The 17,212-nt window shown below is 36.6% G+C and overlaps 1 protein-coding gene and 1 non-coding gene across 5 annotated transcripts in view; both read right to left on the bottom strand.

Annotated features, from left to right (window-relative positions):
* Window positions 1-28: 28 nt before the first annotated feature.
* Window positions 29-100, bottom strand: TRNAE-UUC (transfer RNA glutamic acid (anticodon UUC)). Its single transcript has one exon. It is a non-coding gene; the product is annotated as a tRNA-Glu (tRNA).
* A 469-nt stretch (window positions 101-569) lies between these two features.
* Dsor1 (mitogen-activated protein kinase kinase 1) overlaps window positions 570-17,212 on the bottom strand; it is a 33,250-nt gene continuing 16,607 nt past the window's right edge. For all 4 annotated transcript variants that reach the window (XM_045765096.2, XM_069311138.1, XM_045765097.2 and 1 more), the window contains 4 exons: window positions 16,348-16,534; window positions 14,800-14,972; window positions 12,644-12,790; window positions 570-11,354 (listed from right to left, as the gene is read on the bottom strand). In XM_045765096.2, coding sequence (XP_045621052.1) covers window positions 12,671-12,790; window positions 14,800-14,972; window positions 16,348-16,534 — 480 coding nt within the window. In that variant the 3' untranslated portion in view covers window positions 570-11,354; window positions 12,644-12,670. The remainder of the gene's footprint in view (window positions 11,355-12,643; window positions 12,791-14,799; window positions 14,973-16,347; window positions 16,535-17,212) is intronic.

Raw genomic sequence — 17,212 nt, 5'->3', positions numbered from 1 at the left:
TCCTGTCTATATCCACCCGTGAAAACATTTCCCATGTCGGGAATCGAACCCGGGCCTCCTGGGTGAAAGCCAGGTATCCTAGCCACTATACCACATGGGTCACAGGCATGGGCGATGACTGGGCCACGGGGACGCTAAGCCCCGAAACCAACTCAAGGTAACCCTAACTCACTCGTATAGATGCTTAGCCTGCCTATGAAATAATCTAAGGACCTCATATCTACTATGTTGTCTGGTAGTTTGTTACACAAATGAACAGCCTTGTTTTCAAACTAGTATTTACCAAGGTCTTTTGTGAATCTAGTTCATGGAAAGAACTTCTCCAATTTATATCCATTATCTGACTTTCAGTTTTGTTAATATATTTAAAAACCTTATATCCTCTTTGATCCATTTATGTACTGTCACCCCTTACTCTTCATCTGTCTAGAGAATGTAACTTTAACTTGATTTAGGGTTCTTATTTGTGGGATAATTTGTAGGTACAAATAGTAAATACAAAACCCATTCTCAACCAATCATAAATAACGTACACACTCACTAGAAAAAAAGGTAAGATAAATTCAAAGTTGAAAATACCAATTTATTGAAATCACAATAATAAAAAAGTTTTTCAATAAAAGTTTATCTAATACTACACATTAATTTTTTTCCATTAATTATTTACATTAAGCATTTGATTTATAATATGAATGACTGATAATACTAACATGCATTGTCATTCTTTGCTCATAAGCCTTGTAATGCTTAATGTGGGAAGCATTAAAACAAGTCATGGAAACTAGTACTGTATACGAACACTTCATTTATGAAAGCCTTGTCATCAAATTTTTGTTGGGGCCAATTGATTTTTCTTAAGGGGTAACAAAAATATAGTCAAAGATTAAGTAAACTTTGAAAACTTTATTTATAATCACTTCAGTGTCATAAGAGGCCACACAATGAACTATTAAAATTACAAAGTGATAAAACCAATTAATGTAATGATGTATGGTTCCTGTACAACGATCCAAGTAAAGGACTTGGCCAGTAAAATTTATTGGCAAATGTTACATTGCCTTTCAAATTGGAGGAGCTTGGGCTGTGCTTTCCAACTCTGCTCTCTCCAGAGACATACTTCAACATCAGTAATTCTCCAGTCATCACTTCGTGATTCCACATTGTGGTCCTACAGTTGAAAAAGGCTTTGCCCAACTTAATACTGGTATTACAGACAACAAATACAGTATGGCAGAACCTTATATCCTGGTGAGCCGAGTTAGAGGACTTGTCCCCATACCTTAAAAGGTGTGTCCCTAAGCTAACGGTAAATAAATACACCATCCTTTCTTTGGTACACTAAACAATATTTTAGAAGTATATTCCTATAGACATTTTATTAACCATATGATGTAGTAAATTTGTTTCTTAAAACTGAAATGAATGTAACTCCTAATATTATTCAGCTACTTATTTTTCTCTATGTCCAAATTTTTAAAATTGAAAAAAAAAAAAGACATATACCATTCCACAAGAGTCAAAACACAACACTGAACAGTAAGGCATCCTCTCACTTGTCACTTCAAAATCCTACCTTTTATCAACTCAACTGTAGTCACATACAATTAAATTCTATACATACCTTAATGTTTAGGTGCAAGACAGTCCCGAGAGCCCAATTAACTTCAAAACTACATCCAGAAATATCGCCAAAACACAATTACTGCATCACAATTCTAACATTTTCAAGTACAGTACTGTACATACATCAGCTTAATTAATGTTTTCAATCACATCAATTTTTATTACAGTACTGTATAGTTTACCACAGGTATTTGGACAAAATTAACAATCTTACGAAGATAATCAGCTTTTATACAAATTTTCTTTTTAAGCTAGTCAATTAGTCTATACAGTATTGTCCAAATATGCAAACCACTCATGTTGACAAGAACAGATCGTGTGAGAATGCTGTACATGGGCCCTTCACTCAATAAAATCTAATGTTTTCTTCATTATGTCAATGTACAATATTCCCAATGTACCTACCAAGTATAAAATCACATTTTGCCTCGGAATATCTTACACCAGCAAGAAACCACCGATAATTAAGTTTTACAGTAATAACTGCACAAGGAATAAAACTCCACACAGCCTTCCAATTCATTATAACTATCAGTTTGTAAACTTGCACATAATTCAACATCAAATATATTTAATGAAAATAGCATTGCATAAATTATACCTGATCCTAAATAGTGAACCTTTGCATGTACACCCACAAACTAGATTAAATGCAGTTATCACTTGCGACAAGCACATAGCTGCTGCAATGTCGGTAAATAGTTACCTGTCATGCTTTCCAGTCAGCCTGGTTTAGAATAGCTACAGTTAAATAGTGATGCTAGTACTGGCAAGTAAACACACAAAACACCTTCCCATACTTTAATCACAGAGTTTGAAATATTATTAACATGCTTTATACTTTATCTGGATTGAGAGACGTGATCCTGCAGTGTACAAATATATGGAGTAGCAGTTCATGAGAGTACACAGTATGCAGAGAGCACAGTATACAGGTGCAGAATCAAGTAATCGGTTGAAGTGTGAAAGTGCATGGTGTTCAAGTGCCCAAGATTGTAACTTACAAAAAAATTCACAGAAAAAAGTTTACAAATATTCCTGCCTACCAACATAAAGACTTGCTGTGTTTCTAACTTTGGTCAGATATATAATAAAGTACAATATCCAAAATATGTAAACATTAATGACTATGAATTGCATAATTAATAGTTATGCAGCTCTTCCTAATTCCATGAACCCAAAGCAAAACATGCAACCATACAACAAGATTCCACCTGCACATCAAATTTAGGTAATCATCACTGTAAAAATCATCACTCGTAAGCATCACATCGCTCAACTTCTTAAAACGTTGCATGGACAATGGGAACTCGAGCAAAATAGTGTAATAGTATGAAATATAAAGGAAATATGTCTCGCTGTCAACGACCACAAAAATCAGCAGTTAAATAATCACGGCAGACAATGTATGACAGGACAAAAATATGATACATGCAAGACTAATGCATTCAGCTGGAGGCAGAAATAAACGTAAAAGGAATGTTTTCCTCCATTTTGTCCTTGCAGAGTGCCTCTTACAACTGGTCTCAATGCTCTGCACATCTCTAGTTTCATTATGCTGTGACCTGATCAAGTAACAAAGTACTGTATATAGAATTTCATTAAATACAGCAATCACATTCACTGACTGTTTTGTGTACAGGTGCAGTAAATTTACAAATCCCAGAACCTACTACCCGTGCAAATGGTTTGTAGAGATTAAGAAAAACCACCTTGCTGCTGCTGTTTTTTTTTTTTCCAAAACATTTGAAATGCATATCTAAGCTAAACTTTTGCTACCGCAAACAAGTTTAAACAAATGAGGAAGATAAGAGTTCAGGCCCAAGCCTAGCACTGTGATGCAAGTGTAATTCAGTGGTTGAGACACACTTCACAACATATTGTTACTTTTGTGATCCTGTGAGACACAGCACACCATTACTTAGTAATGCCACAGGGTGCATCACATTAATAATTAGTAATGCCAATGTTATACTGTAGTACTATTGTCTTGCATTTAAAAGTTGGATTCCTTGAGAGTAATGCCTTTCTCTGCCAAAGGGATGAGTATATGCTGTTTGGTCCCTTTTAAAACAGCATGTACAGAACCTTTCATCTTGACTTTCTTTATTAGCAAAAATAATATACAAGCGCATAACACTGAAGACTATATACAGAACCCTGTGCCACTGGGAGTTGTATAGTGCTTCTTAGCAGGAAGGAATTATAACTTATCCACTGTAAGACTATTTGAATAAAACATTGCTAGTATGAAAGCCAGATAATACTAATCCTTCAAACAGTAGTACATCAACTAATTTTAGTTCACTGATATCAAACTTTAAAGAAATCTGAGAATGTACAGTAAGAAACATTGTGGCAATTATTTATTTGATATGATATAAAAAAACAAAACCCCCACGAAGTTTATCATAACAAATGAATCTTGCAACTTACAACTTCCTTCTCACAGACTCACAACATTACAGCCATACAACCTGTAAAGTCAGCATTGAAGCAGATACAGCCAATAATCCAAGCATTTCTTTACAAGCCTACTGCACCAAAGGAATTTATGATGACCACACCGACTTCACAAAAGATCTATTCTTTTTAGAAATAACCTTATACGCAAGATGACCTTTGCAAATAATTCCTATATTCAAATCATCTGACAACAGAGTAAGATGTAGAACATCAGCACCCAAAAAGTTTAAAAAAAAAAAAAAAAAAATACTGGAAGGGATAATTGTCTAGTTTATTTAAACACACTACAAGGCAGCCTTGTGTTGGAAGTATTATTACTATAAACACATTTAAGTCCTAGAAGGCATGAAAATATAGAAACTTAACTGACATACTGTACTGCAAGACATTAATATCATTAGTCAACACCAAGAACAAAACAGCGAGTGCTAGAATCATGTAGGAAACAAGCTGGGAATGTGCCTGGAAGAAAATCGAAACTGGTAGAACACAGCGATGCTTTAATGTTCCTCGTCATGCACTTCCTGCTTTGGCAACACTAAAAATCTAATATATTGTAACATGCACAGTAGTTCTAATGTTATTACAATATAATTTGCTGAAGCTTAATATTAGAAAGTTTCTGGATAAGTTCAGTTGTAAAGCCTGTTCCCTGTCAGCAAACTTTATCTAGAGCTAGTCATCTAAGGCAATACCTTACACAGCTCAAGGTTGACAATTTGTGGCGCACACAACCTTATCACATATTAAGGACTCGGGGCCCCCTCAGCACAGAATATTGCCAAGTGTAGTTATGCTTCTGGTGGGAGGTGGTATACACCTACACCAATGGTAGGAGGCAGTGTATAAACCTCTACACTAATGGTGGGAGGCAGTGTTTACACCTACACCAATGGTGGGAGGCAGAGTATACACCTCTAGACCAATGGTGGGAGGCAGTGTTTACACCTCTAGACCAATGGTGGGAGCGGTGTACACACAACTACATCAATGGTGGGAGTAGTGTACACACAACTACACCAATGGTGAGAGCGGTGTACACACAACTACACCAATGGTGGGAGTAGTGTACATACAACTACACCAATGGTGGGAGCGGTGTACACACAACTACATCAATGGTGGGAGTAGTGTACACACAACTACACCAATGGTGAGAGCGGTGTACACACAACTACATCAATGATGGGAGCGGTGTACACACAACTACACCAATGGTGGGAGCAGTGTACACACAACTACACCAATGGTGGGAGCAGTGTACACACAACTACACCAATGACATCACCGTGTTCAAGCCTTGAAGACAGCATCTGGTGTTGTGGGGAGAGGGGAAAGAGGGGGCACCTACTCTGAAAGTAGCAGAGAAAACTTATCTGGAAATACTACCGCTCTACACTCTCATATTCAGTAAAACAATACAGTATATAAATAAATACATAAATAAATAAATAGTGAAAATTAGCAAATGCCTATTACATGCATCAACAATGATGAGATCTCTGCTCAATTACCATTACAAGAAATTAACACTTTCTTAAAATAAATAATGCATGCAACACTACTTCTACCCCTGAAGTCAAGCAGAAATCAAAGTCCCTGCAAGAGAACACACGTGTATCTGAAGTGAATTGTTACACTTAAATTTTTCAATTTTAACTATACCAAATCATTAATAGTTCCTTAACTAGAATGCAAGCATTTTAATATTATGCGTTTACAAAGAATAAGACGGCAATCATTCATTAATGCTTTGATTTGCGTGAAAAATCGTGATAGTTTCGATTTTTCCTGCAGCAAATTCTTGTTCATCTGGCGAGTTTTTGAGCCAGAAGTTATTATGCATCTGGCTCACTTCCTTAAAAATTAGAGGGGGCAATTGTTTATGGTTCGTGCTTCACCCTCCTAGCTGGCCATGTTGGTTGCCAGGACAGTGTGCATCACCACATCTGGGAACAAGAAAGTTAAATATACTGTACTGTACTAGAAACGTTTTGATGACAAAGATTTTTATGAAAATAAAAAAAAAAAAAAAATGAAAGAATGGAAATAAGACCATGTTCTTTATTATGTGGTATACAAAAGTTAGCTAATGAAAGTTCCTAATCATTTTTTTTCAAGCAAATTATGTACTATTTGAATTTCGAGAATTTTCATATTCCTCTTTTTCAGGATTTTGTTACAATCCCACAAAAAAATATATTTCCTTTAAAAAAAATAGACAGTTGGAATGGGAAAGGACAAGAACAGGGAAAGGATAACTATTCTCAACACAGTACTGTAATGACACTGAAAATTAATGCAGCATTTTCTAACCAAATCAAACAAGCTGGATCACTGAAATTGTTATAATTCTTTTTCTGTAATATTTGTTTTAAATTGTCAAAACAATTTGAAATTATATAGATTAAAAGAGTAATGTACTAATTATTTAAATAAAACCAAGCTCCAATATTTATAACTCGGCCATAATGCTAACGGCTTAACGTGATGTGTGCGCTTCCAGGAGTATATGTATGCGTCTTAAGGGGGCAATCCAGTGTTGTAAAATATAACCAGAGACTCACAAATGCATTGCATATATATACATGTATATATATAATTATATAATGAACATAATTATTTATATTATTTATATATGAATGATTTTTCTTCTAGTATAATGATGGGATGCAAAGAAAAAAAAATGGTGCCATAACTTGACTTGTATGATTATTAAAATTGCATCTTTTATTAGATCACTGAACAAAAATAGGCCACCCTTTCACTTGCAGAAATTTCATTTTCCAATTCATCACATGTAGAGCGCAACATACTGACTCCATATCAATAGCTAGAATGAGGCCAGAGCTGAACAGTTCCAGGTCCGCAACATGACTGTTTACACCTTGATTTTCATCTTGAAGCATGTTGTAGTCTTTTTCATGTTTTATATTTTTCTAACTTGTATATTTTTGCTTTTTACTTTGTGCATAAATTAGTTTAGGCTTTATTTTTTAGTCATTTTAATGGTTATTGATTTATATCATTTGTGAGCTATATATTTGTTTTAACCAATCTTGTGGTGTGTTTGCTTTATTTTAGCACTGATGGAGTATTGACTAAAATGTCTATTTAAATAAACTGAAGATTATCTTTTGTTTTATAATACCATTCCTTTGTCATATACAGTAACTTTCAAGAAAGTGTTTAAGAAACCGAGACATTTCTTCTCACCTTATCAACAGCATCCCATTTTCGGAAAGTGGTTACCAGACCCTTTTTATCAAAACACTGGAATCCCACCTAACATCACCTTTGGAAGAAAATGTATGTATCACAGCATGCCATTGTTCTCAAGAATATTGTGCCCATTCACAACACAGAGGGGACGATTCTATTAACAAATAATATCAGAGACCCGATCAAGTGCCAGTCTCTAATTTACTAGATCTGCAGCAGATATACACAAGGCAAAAGATAATTGGCAATCCAGAAAATCTCATCTTTATAGACACACACTACTAAATAAGCATGAACTATGATAATATTTAAGGTAATGCTTTGGGAAAGTGAATATGCTGGATAACCAGAACAGTAAGGTTACTGGAGCTGGTCACCACATACGTGTATGCACTTCAGCGATAAAGTTGGCCAGTGTGTGCTATTATAAGGCATTCAGTTCTCACTCAAAATGCATACTGCTGTCCTATATAATATTAAAGCTAGCTCAAAAAGTTCTGTTTTATAATATGCAATTTTTAACTAAATAAAACAGCAAGACATCTTAAAAAGATACAAATAATAGCATTACCTTGTGAAACTCTTACCCAAATTTTATTTATAGCTAGAAATATGTACCCTAATTTACAATGTTGTTTATTACTTTTAGCAAATTACACATCAGTTTTCCAAAATCACTGTCAGGTGATAAATTGAAAAACCTTTACAATGCAGAGGTAACTGTGCCATCAATATGCACATAGTTATCATGTACAATCCAACCAACTGCTACTGTATTCACAAGGCTAACTTGCAAACCCTGCAACAACTTGCCAGCCAGACCAAAGCTCTCCCTGAAAAACATACACTACTAACGAAGCGAACAGCGAGGTTATGCTTTAATGCACTTTTTAAAACAGTCAGGAATAAACGAGAAATCTTTACTATTTCACTAAGTAAAGCAAAGTGCAGTCCAGTACCATCAATGAGATCAAGTAGACTGATTTACAACTTTTGGTATTTGCAGTAATGAAACCTGTAGTGTGAATACAGTGTTATCATCTGCATGTTTTAGCAATGAAAGAAAAGATGTACTGTAAGCATATTATACTACGATTTACCTAAATGAACACCAGAATGCTTTATGAAAGGTAAATATGAATAAAGACCAAAATGTAGGATAGAAGGACATGTTGTGGTTTGCAATGTACATTATCTGCTTTAGCCTCCCTTAGTATGCAGCTGATGTCTAAAATTTAGACATATTGGAGTTAGGACACGATGCATGGACAACTGCAAAATGACGAGATTTAAAAGTATCAAGTGTGGAGGTCAAGACCAGCATTAGAACAAAGTGCTAATGTTGAGTACTGGCAGTTGGGTGTTGAATCCATTAATTACTATGTGCTCCCATCTCTCCATCAATATGTCTATGTTTTATCTATATAAGAATACAAATATCACTTTTATATAGTCAGTGCATTTGTGTGTTCCTTTTAATGCTTTTCTGACTCTCATTTTGCAATACACCAAGAAATGGAAAGCTTTAAAAGGAATTTACTCAATCCAGATATACAAGTAAAAAAATGCCTAAATACTTAGACATAAGAGAGCATCTATACAAAATTCACAACATGACTTATCAATTCTCATTAAGATGAACCTGCATGTTCACTATTACAGTTTAAATCCCTGGAGTACTTGCCATGGAAATCATTACCAAATTCTCCTACAATATGCACACCTCCAACCCATCAGTACTCTAACATTACCCATGTCCTTGAATCTTAAACTAGTGGATAACTGACAAACTATGATACACATCACTGTGAGGCATTAGTTATACGATGATGGCATCAGCTGATACAATAAAGCCACTGTCAACATCAACATATTGGCACAACAAGATTGCACTACCTCCAGTAACCATTGGCTGTGCAAAGTGTGGTGCAGTTTGAACTCCACATTTAAATTTACATAATGGTAATATTTAAGAATCAACATCACTGACAAAACTTCAAGCCCAAAAATGATGTATCATATAATAAACATGACACCAAAAAGTATGAATTATTTTTATCCAAAAATTTTAGTTGGATTTTAGCACACACTACATGAAGTATTACGTAGTAAAGCTGTTACCCACAGAAAAGCTTATTTTACAACCATAAGTTTATCCCTTATACATTGAATAAAAAAAAACATAGCAATGAAATAAATGTACATTTCACAATTCAAAAATATAGTACTAGGTAAAAGACCAAAGCCTCTTTTTGGCTTCATAAAATTATTATATAGAAGTTACAGCCCAGCCAACAGTCCCTCAAAGGAGAAGACGGCAGACAGCTCTCACAGGCAAGACGTCTCTTATATACGACCATATTTCACCACTTGGATCAAAAATATATCAAAGAACATCCTACAAGCATAAATCACATGTACAGTTAATAACGAAACAAACTCAAGATGTACCATAATTATTCCATGATGTACATCCTAAAGTTTATTGACGATTTTAATCAAATTAAACATCCGCCGGCCTTTATCTAGACTGTAGACATACCGTATTAACTGGAATTCCTAAGACATTGTTCGACTACAGAAAATGTGCAGTTACTTTTACTTGTCCATCTTGTCATTTAATGAAAATCAGTAATAGTTAAATTTTTTAAATTTTTGCCCCGAGGGGCGAGTTTATTGGGCAGCGCCACTCATCTTGTGAGTGGACATACCGCCGTTCAAATAGTTTTTTAACTGTAAAATGCGGAATAATTTTATCTGCTACAGACTTCTGAGGTCTTTATGCAATATTAGTGTGTTCTACCTGCAGTCAGTGGAGTGTGTGATAGTCAAAGGAACTATTGTACAGCACTACATCGTACATCCTTAATTCTGTACTACATCCTGAAATCTGTTAATTATTATTATTATTATGAGATAAAACAACTAAAAGCAATAAGCTTGCAATTTAAAAGAAAAAAAAAATTAACATTAACTTTTTAATGTATGTAAAAATACTCACTTGACTAGTTCATAAAACAATTTGTATAAATAAACCAATTTTGTTTAATTTAAAATACTTTACAGGAACAGAGGAGTACATTTAAAAAAGGAAGAGTGAAGCTGAGTGAACTCCACTCATGCTAGTGCAGCTCTTCTCAAAAATAAAATTGAAAAATAAAATGCGACGAGGGTTCTAAACCCCCTACAAATTAACCCTCAATTTTTTGTTCTTCAGATAAATAGTTTTGTCTTAAATACAAAAACAAGACACAGATTTGGTGGCAGAAATCAATTTCTAATAAAGTGGCAAACAAGTCAGGGGTGTGAAACCCCCCCCCCCCCCACAATAGCTACACAGCCCCTATCCTGTATCAGTGTACTCTATCTCTTTTAAAATGAACATAAGCATACACGCTTAAAATAGTTAACACTAGCACAATAGTGTTGACAAAAATTGACACCAAGATACGTAAGATTTAAAATGATTTACAGTGAAGTATTTAAGTGTATATATGCCAATTTGTAATTCAGTAAAAGAAAACAAAAACAAAGAACAGGTAAGGGGTAAACAAGTGCAGAATTCATGTCTTAGGTTATGCTGTGACACTTGACTGAACACACAATTCAGCTCCTGGGATGCCATTTGACACATTCTTTTTAATCTCAGTACTGCATCTTGACAAAAACAAACTTTTTCATAGACCTTTTACTGCATAAAGTAATGCTTATTTATACAAAAACAAACAATTCCAATTTCTGACCATTGGGTTTGTGTTCTGATAAAGTCAACTTTTCTTTTCCACACCCTCTTTGGTTCACACACCTACCACAGTTTTGGAACTGTTACTCCTGTGTTGATATTGTGTCAACTAATCGATCGCCACTAAAATTGGCCTCGGGAATAGCAAGTCACCGCTGGAACTAATTAGACAAATGTTTGAACGCACAATAAACAACACTGTAATCCACTTGGAACAATTGCAATTTATACATCACATCTAGTACAAGGTTCAAGGTGGTTCTGGTGCTCCTCCAGCCAGCGGAATACGCACACCTCTTCCCTGCAATGAAACAATAAACTAAGTCTAAGACTTCAAAACATATTTATAACAATAAAGAGCATTCAAAGAACTCTTCATAATTAATTTAGAACACAAGTATACTATATTAGACACAACATCAAAATGTCAAAGTAATAAAGACTAATTTAAATTGTGAACAATTAATGGATTTAATTTTTTGGAACGAGGAGGGGGCCTTTGGCAAAGCTTTACATGAAGAAGTACCATATAAATAATGCATTTTATTATAATTAAGAGCTAACAAAAAATATTTTCCTTACCTTTCTGGAGAAGTCTTATCCTGAGAAACTACTGTACTACTAAACTATCCAATCTAACAAAAAAAATTTGAACCAAGTCGTTATCTCTTGGAATCACTGCCAAATCAGAAACAGTGCTAGTGATAATCTTTATAAACTCCTCTGTCAGAATCCTAACTATAGATAAACGGATACCTTTATTTTTGGTCAATACAGATAACTATATACTAGCAGCACTACTCTGAAAATCTGGATCATATCATTCCAGACTATATCTGGGTTTCAAAGTGTTCTTTTTGGCTATTATCAGCAAATTTTCAAAAAAAATTCTTATAATAAATTATTAGGCATGTTTCAGTGTATTCAGACATACTTCTCTTTCCACCACTGATTATTTTCCTCACAAACTATATAATGTACTGCCTTTGTTTTTTTAACCCCTCAACTGCGCCAACCAACAAATGTCGTTTTGATAACTGTCCGTTTTTTTTAATAGGCTATATTTTAATGTTTTTAATGTTTTCATCACTCTTTTGTGTTTTGAAATTAAAATAGTTTAGTTCGGAAACATTTTGACATTAACTTTACCTGAACATTTATAAAAGCAACAAAAATATGTCTTTAACAATTGCACTTTGAAGTTTTTGCCAATAACAGGTGCACCGTCCAGGGGTTAAAGACACTCTCAATATATAGAGATATCCAGCTTATTCACAAATCCAGATTGTGTGTGAATCAATGTGGTTCATATTTAATATACAGCTCAAGACAACCTTGAGATTTAAAGCTTTTTTAAAACTATTCTAAATATGCCATCAGGGTGTTATATTACCCAATAATAATAATAGGAATCTTCCTTGTGCCTCCAGATATACGACTCAAAACCTTTAAGCATAAATGAATGACATTCTCCAGATATTGCAATATTAAAAAACCATTAAAACTATCCAGATACTTTTGTGCGCAATACGTAACTAATTAACAACCTTCACTTTACTAAACACACAATCTAAAAATACTCGGTCTTACCATGGCATTAATCTTGGCTCAAAATGTTCAACAATTTGCATCAGCAGAGGGTTTTGTGGGAGTGGAAGGTGTGATGTCCATCGTCTTGCACACCCATCCGGCAATATCCACATCCTCTTGCTCTGCTCGCTTTATCCACTCATGGTTCTAAAAAATATAATTAAATTGGTACAATAGAGAAGAAAGTGATAAGACTATGATAAAGTTGCCAGGTAATATAAAAGGCAACAACATTGGTAAAGAAAGCAAGTGAAAAGAATCTAGTTCTCAGCAAATTCACGACACGGGAAATAAATTTGGGAACATAGAACCTCCCAAAATGGGGATGAAATGTGAGGAGGAAAGAGCAGAAAAGATGAAATTAACACTTCTTGAGACAACTCACCATATAGCCACAAAGGCGAGGAAAAAACCAGCGTTGAATGTAATGAAACGCCATTTTCTGGGTGAGTCCCGGAGGCTCCCCGGAGCTATCCCAGGCTGATATGCTAATGTCAGACTTTGGCATCAGTCATGTGTATGGAGTTCTTAGGCCTACCGGGGACCACGGCCAGAACCGGGCCCCCTCAGAGAGGCAAGGGGAACAATGGCCTATAGAAGCCCCCGTGTAGTTGGAAGCATTCTATGTCTGCCATCGACCGGAACAGGCACCCAGAAAGGTAAGCGCCCCAAAACAAACCCCTATTCTGGTTAAAATTGCAACCTAAAACCGAACTAGTGGATAGAACTCCCCAACCGAAAACAAGCAAACTAGTGTGACGTCACACACTGCCGCGCCGCTGTCTGCGCAGCTCCCCCCTCCCCGGGAGGGGGAAGGGGGAGCCCCAGACCCCCCGCGCCGGCTACCCACACCTCAGTTCTTGAGGCTGGATGTCAAAAACGCGAAAAACCGCCGACCGGAGGGAGGGAGGGATGCCGGGGAGCCTCCGGGACTCACCCAGAAAATGGCGTTTCATTACATTCAACGCTGGTTTTCTGGGGGGAGCCCCGTCGGCTCCCCGGAGCTAACTACCCACAGACAGAAAAAAGAGGGACTTACCCGGGAGGCGGTCGTCGCTCACCCCTCAACTCGAAGCCGAGACAACTGGCTGCAACCGCCGACCCAAAGCAACACAGGCCCGACGAGGCCCAGGGACCTATAGCATCAGCCTCAAGAACTGAGGTGTGGGTAGCCGGCGCGGGGGGTCTGGGGCTCCCCCTTCCCCCTCCCGGGGAGGGGGGAGCTGCGCAGACAGCGGCGCGGCAGTGTGTGACGTCACACTAGTTTGCTTGTTTTCGGTTGGGGAGTTCTATCCACTAGTTCGGTTTTAGGTAGCAATTTTAACCAGAATAGGGGTTTGTTTTGGGGCGCTTACCTTTCTGGGTGCCTGTTCCGGTCGATGGCAGACATAGAATGCTTCCAACTACACGGGGGCTTCTATAGGCCATTGCTCCCCTTGCCTCTCTGAGGGGGCCCGGTTCTGGCCATGGTCCCCGGTAGGCCTAAGAACTCCATACACATGACTGATGCCAAAGTCTGACATTAGCATATCAGCCTGGGATAGCTCCGGGGAGCCGACGGGGCTCCCCCCAGAAAAAGAACTATTGAAACTGGACTTCTGGCGTTTGCCCAGAAAAAAGTGTATGTTGAGAACATGGTATGTAAGTACAGTACATTATACTTACCAGTATGTTGCTTACTGGTAAATATAATGTTAGAATCCAGCCACTCAAGATCATTTAAGGAAATGCGTAAAGAAATGGATTAAGAAAGATTTGAGACTTCAAAATCAAGGGTTTTCCTGGAGAAAATGATCTGGAGGAAAAACAACTAAATAGGTTGACTTATAACTTAGAAACACAGAAGAGTTTACCTCACTCAGAAAGGAAGTCAATAAAATAAAGCTGAATAAACCCATGGTTCAGCAATCAGTGCAGGGAAACAAATAAATGCACAAGGTATGGAAGAATACAAGAGCATAAATGAGTAGAGGCTAACAAGCAGGTACCAAGGAAACCCAGAAATTATTAGACCCGAGTCAGAAGAGAAGCAAGTAAATAATTTGAGAATGACGGCAGGAATAGTGGAGAACAGCCACAAATTAACACAAGGCCTGTGTTTGAATCTAAAGTTTTTTTTTTTATGTATATACTAACAATGACAAAATATATCTCACCTGTAGTGTTGTAAGATCAGCTCTCTCACTAGGACTTTTCTTAAGACATCGGTCTACCAAATCTACAAACTCAGGAGTGAACACTCCCGGAGGTAGCCGAGGTGGCGGCTCATTTACAATGTAGTCCAACAGCTCGAAGATGGCCATGGGCCGTGGTTCCCCAGGAAGGCCAGCTGCAGAGAATATCCACCATTACTTTGACTGATGGATGCCTACTACTGCTACTACTATCAATTACAATTTAGAGGAATGCACAGGCATTAATCACATAATGTAAGAGAGGATACAATTTTTTTGCAATTTTTTTACCTTTGGCCTCAAAATCAGGTAGCCGTGTTTAATGTACCAACTAATGCATTTTTCTACTGGGAAAAAATAATTAACAAGTTTTAACTTTATTGTTTACTGAATGAAAAGCAATGGTTGCCAATATGAAGAAAACCACCATACAAAAACAAACGGTATATATACCAGTACTGTACACCCCTATGCAGTGGGAACGAGAGAAGGGAAAGAGGTGTTAAGTAGTTAAGTAAGATGGGAAACAATGGTGTGGGTGCTATTTAATATTTTCCTGGGTGGCATAATACTTGACTGGTTTGTCTCTGCCCAAGAGCAGTTTCCTAATGAGCACAGTGTGGAAATCATGAGGATTTAAAACTTTTGGCTGCAACTGGTGGTAGAACATGCCTAGTGAAAACTACTCCTGCACTGTTGAAAGCAACTGTTACAAAATGCCTTGAAAAAATAGTTTCTACATCCTGTAATATTTGTCCACACATCTGGCTTTTAGAATAAGAATTTGGGTCCTGTGACTGCAGCTAATTGGAGGCAAGAGAATAAAATACTGTATATCCCATGTGGAAGATTTAAATCAATTAGAAATATCTTGCACTTGTTTATGTCTCCGTAACCAATAAGAGTGCTAGAATGATTAATGGGAAATATTAAAAGTGCATTTTCCTTATTAAAAAAATATACGCAGGAAAAATGAGCAGACTACCTTTTAAATTTTAATTTACTATTGTACTAAAACATACAATTCTTTAGTGAGTACGCTTATTGCTTTTATTTATGATATCTATACAAACTAATTCAAAGACGGATCATGTAATGCCCAACCCCATAACCCCTTTAAATTTTCCTGCAAGTTGGTCTATATCCATCTTCACCCAAAAATCCAAATTTTCGATAAGCCCTACTTTTGGTTCAAAAGTTACACCCCCATATTTTTAGTGTGCAAGAACACATTATATATTCAAATTCATATATCTTTGCTAATAAGTGAGCTAGAAGGCTGATTTAAAGTGCATTGACAAGAAATCTTTCAAAAATTAAGCTGATATTGCAATGAGGAACACTTAACATTTATTTTAAAAATTTATAGCGATTTTTATTTTTAAGGAGGGGTTCAACTCCTCGTCCCCCCCCCCCCAGCAATTTACTGCACAGCAAAACAAGACTGAAGTCAATTACAGTAATTCCATGTTTGATTTATTCCCTTGAATTAAGAAGTATATACTTGTAAAGACACAGAAGGCCACCAACCTGATCTGGGTGAACGTGATGTCGGGGATGGGCTTACACCCTCAATTTTGGACCCAAATATTTTCTTGAGCGTATTTGGGTCAGGTGGTGGGATAGGATACATACCAATAGCCATCTCTACCAGAGATAATCCAAGACTCCAGATATCACTAGCAACAGAATAGTGGTCACCATTCAATCGTTCTGGCTGGAATTGAGAAAAAGACACAGAAGTTGATAATTTCTCACAATAACAACCAATCAACAGAGCAGTTTTATTACTGATATATACATGGAAATACAAAATAGCTATTTTTGACATGGTAAATTTCTTTAGCCAGATGAATTCTTTATCAAAGCCAACAAATGACCTCATCAAAATTTAACACAAAGATACTGTATTAACAAATTTGGTGAATTCTGAAGCTTTGCAAATGACAAGGCACACCAACAACACAAGTTGCTACAAGGGTGTAAGGTATCAAAGCACAAAAACATTTACAAACAATAATAAATGAACAAGTAATGAGCACAAATTGTTAACAAGCTTCACTTTCATCAAAAACCACACGCATGTATGGTAAGCAAAGATACAAGGCACAACCAAGTGGGGGATGAGAGGTAATGAAGGAGCCATGTAACTATGCCAACAGGTAGCTGGAAGAAGATCCAGGCACATGAAAATATAAGAAAATGCAAAAGCAAGCGGTCGTGGATGTGATTACGAGTGAATGCGAGCAGGCATGGATGCGAGCAGGTATGGTCGAGAGTATGCATGGATGTGAGCAGACATAGTTGCGAGCAGGTCGAACGAGAGCAGGCATGGACAAGAGCAAGCGAGATGAACAAGCAGCCAAAAACTTGCACAATTTTGGAATATGCTATG

This window comes from Procambarus clarkii, chromosome 69 (genome assembly GCF_040958095.1).
Source record: "Procambarus clarkii isolate CNS0578487 chromosome 69, FALCON_Pclarkii_2.0, whole genome shotgun sequence".
In the NCBI taxonomy this organism is placed as follows: Eukaryota; Metazoa; Arthropoda; class Malacostraca; order Decapoda; family Cambaridae; genus Procambarus; species Procambarus clarkii.
This window is presented reverse-complemented; position numbering and strand designations above follow the sequence as displayed.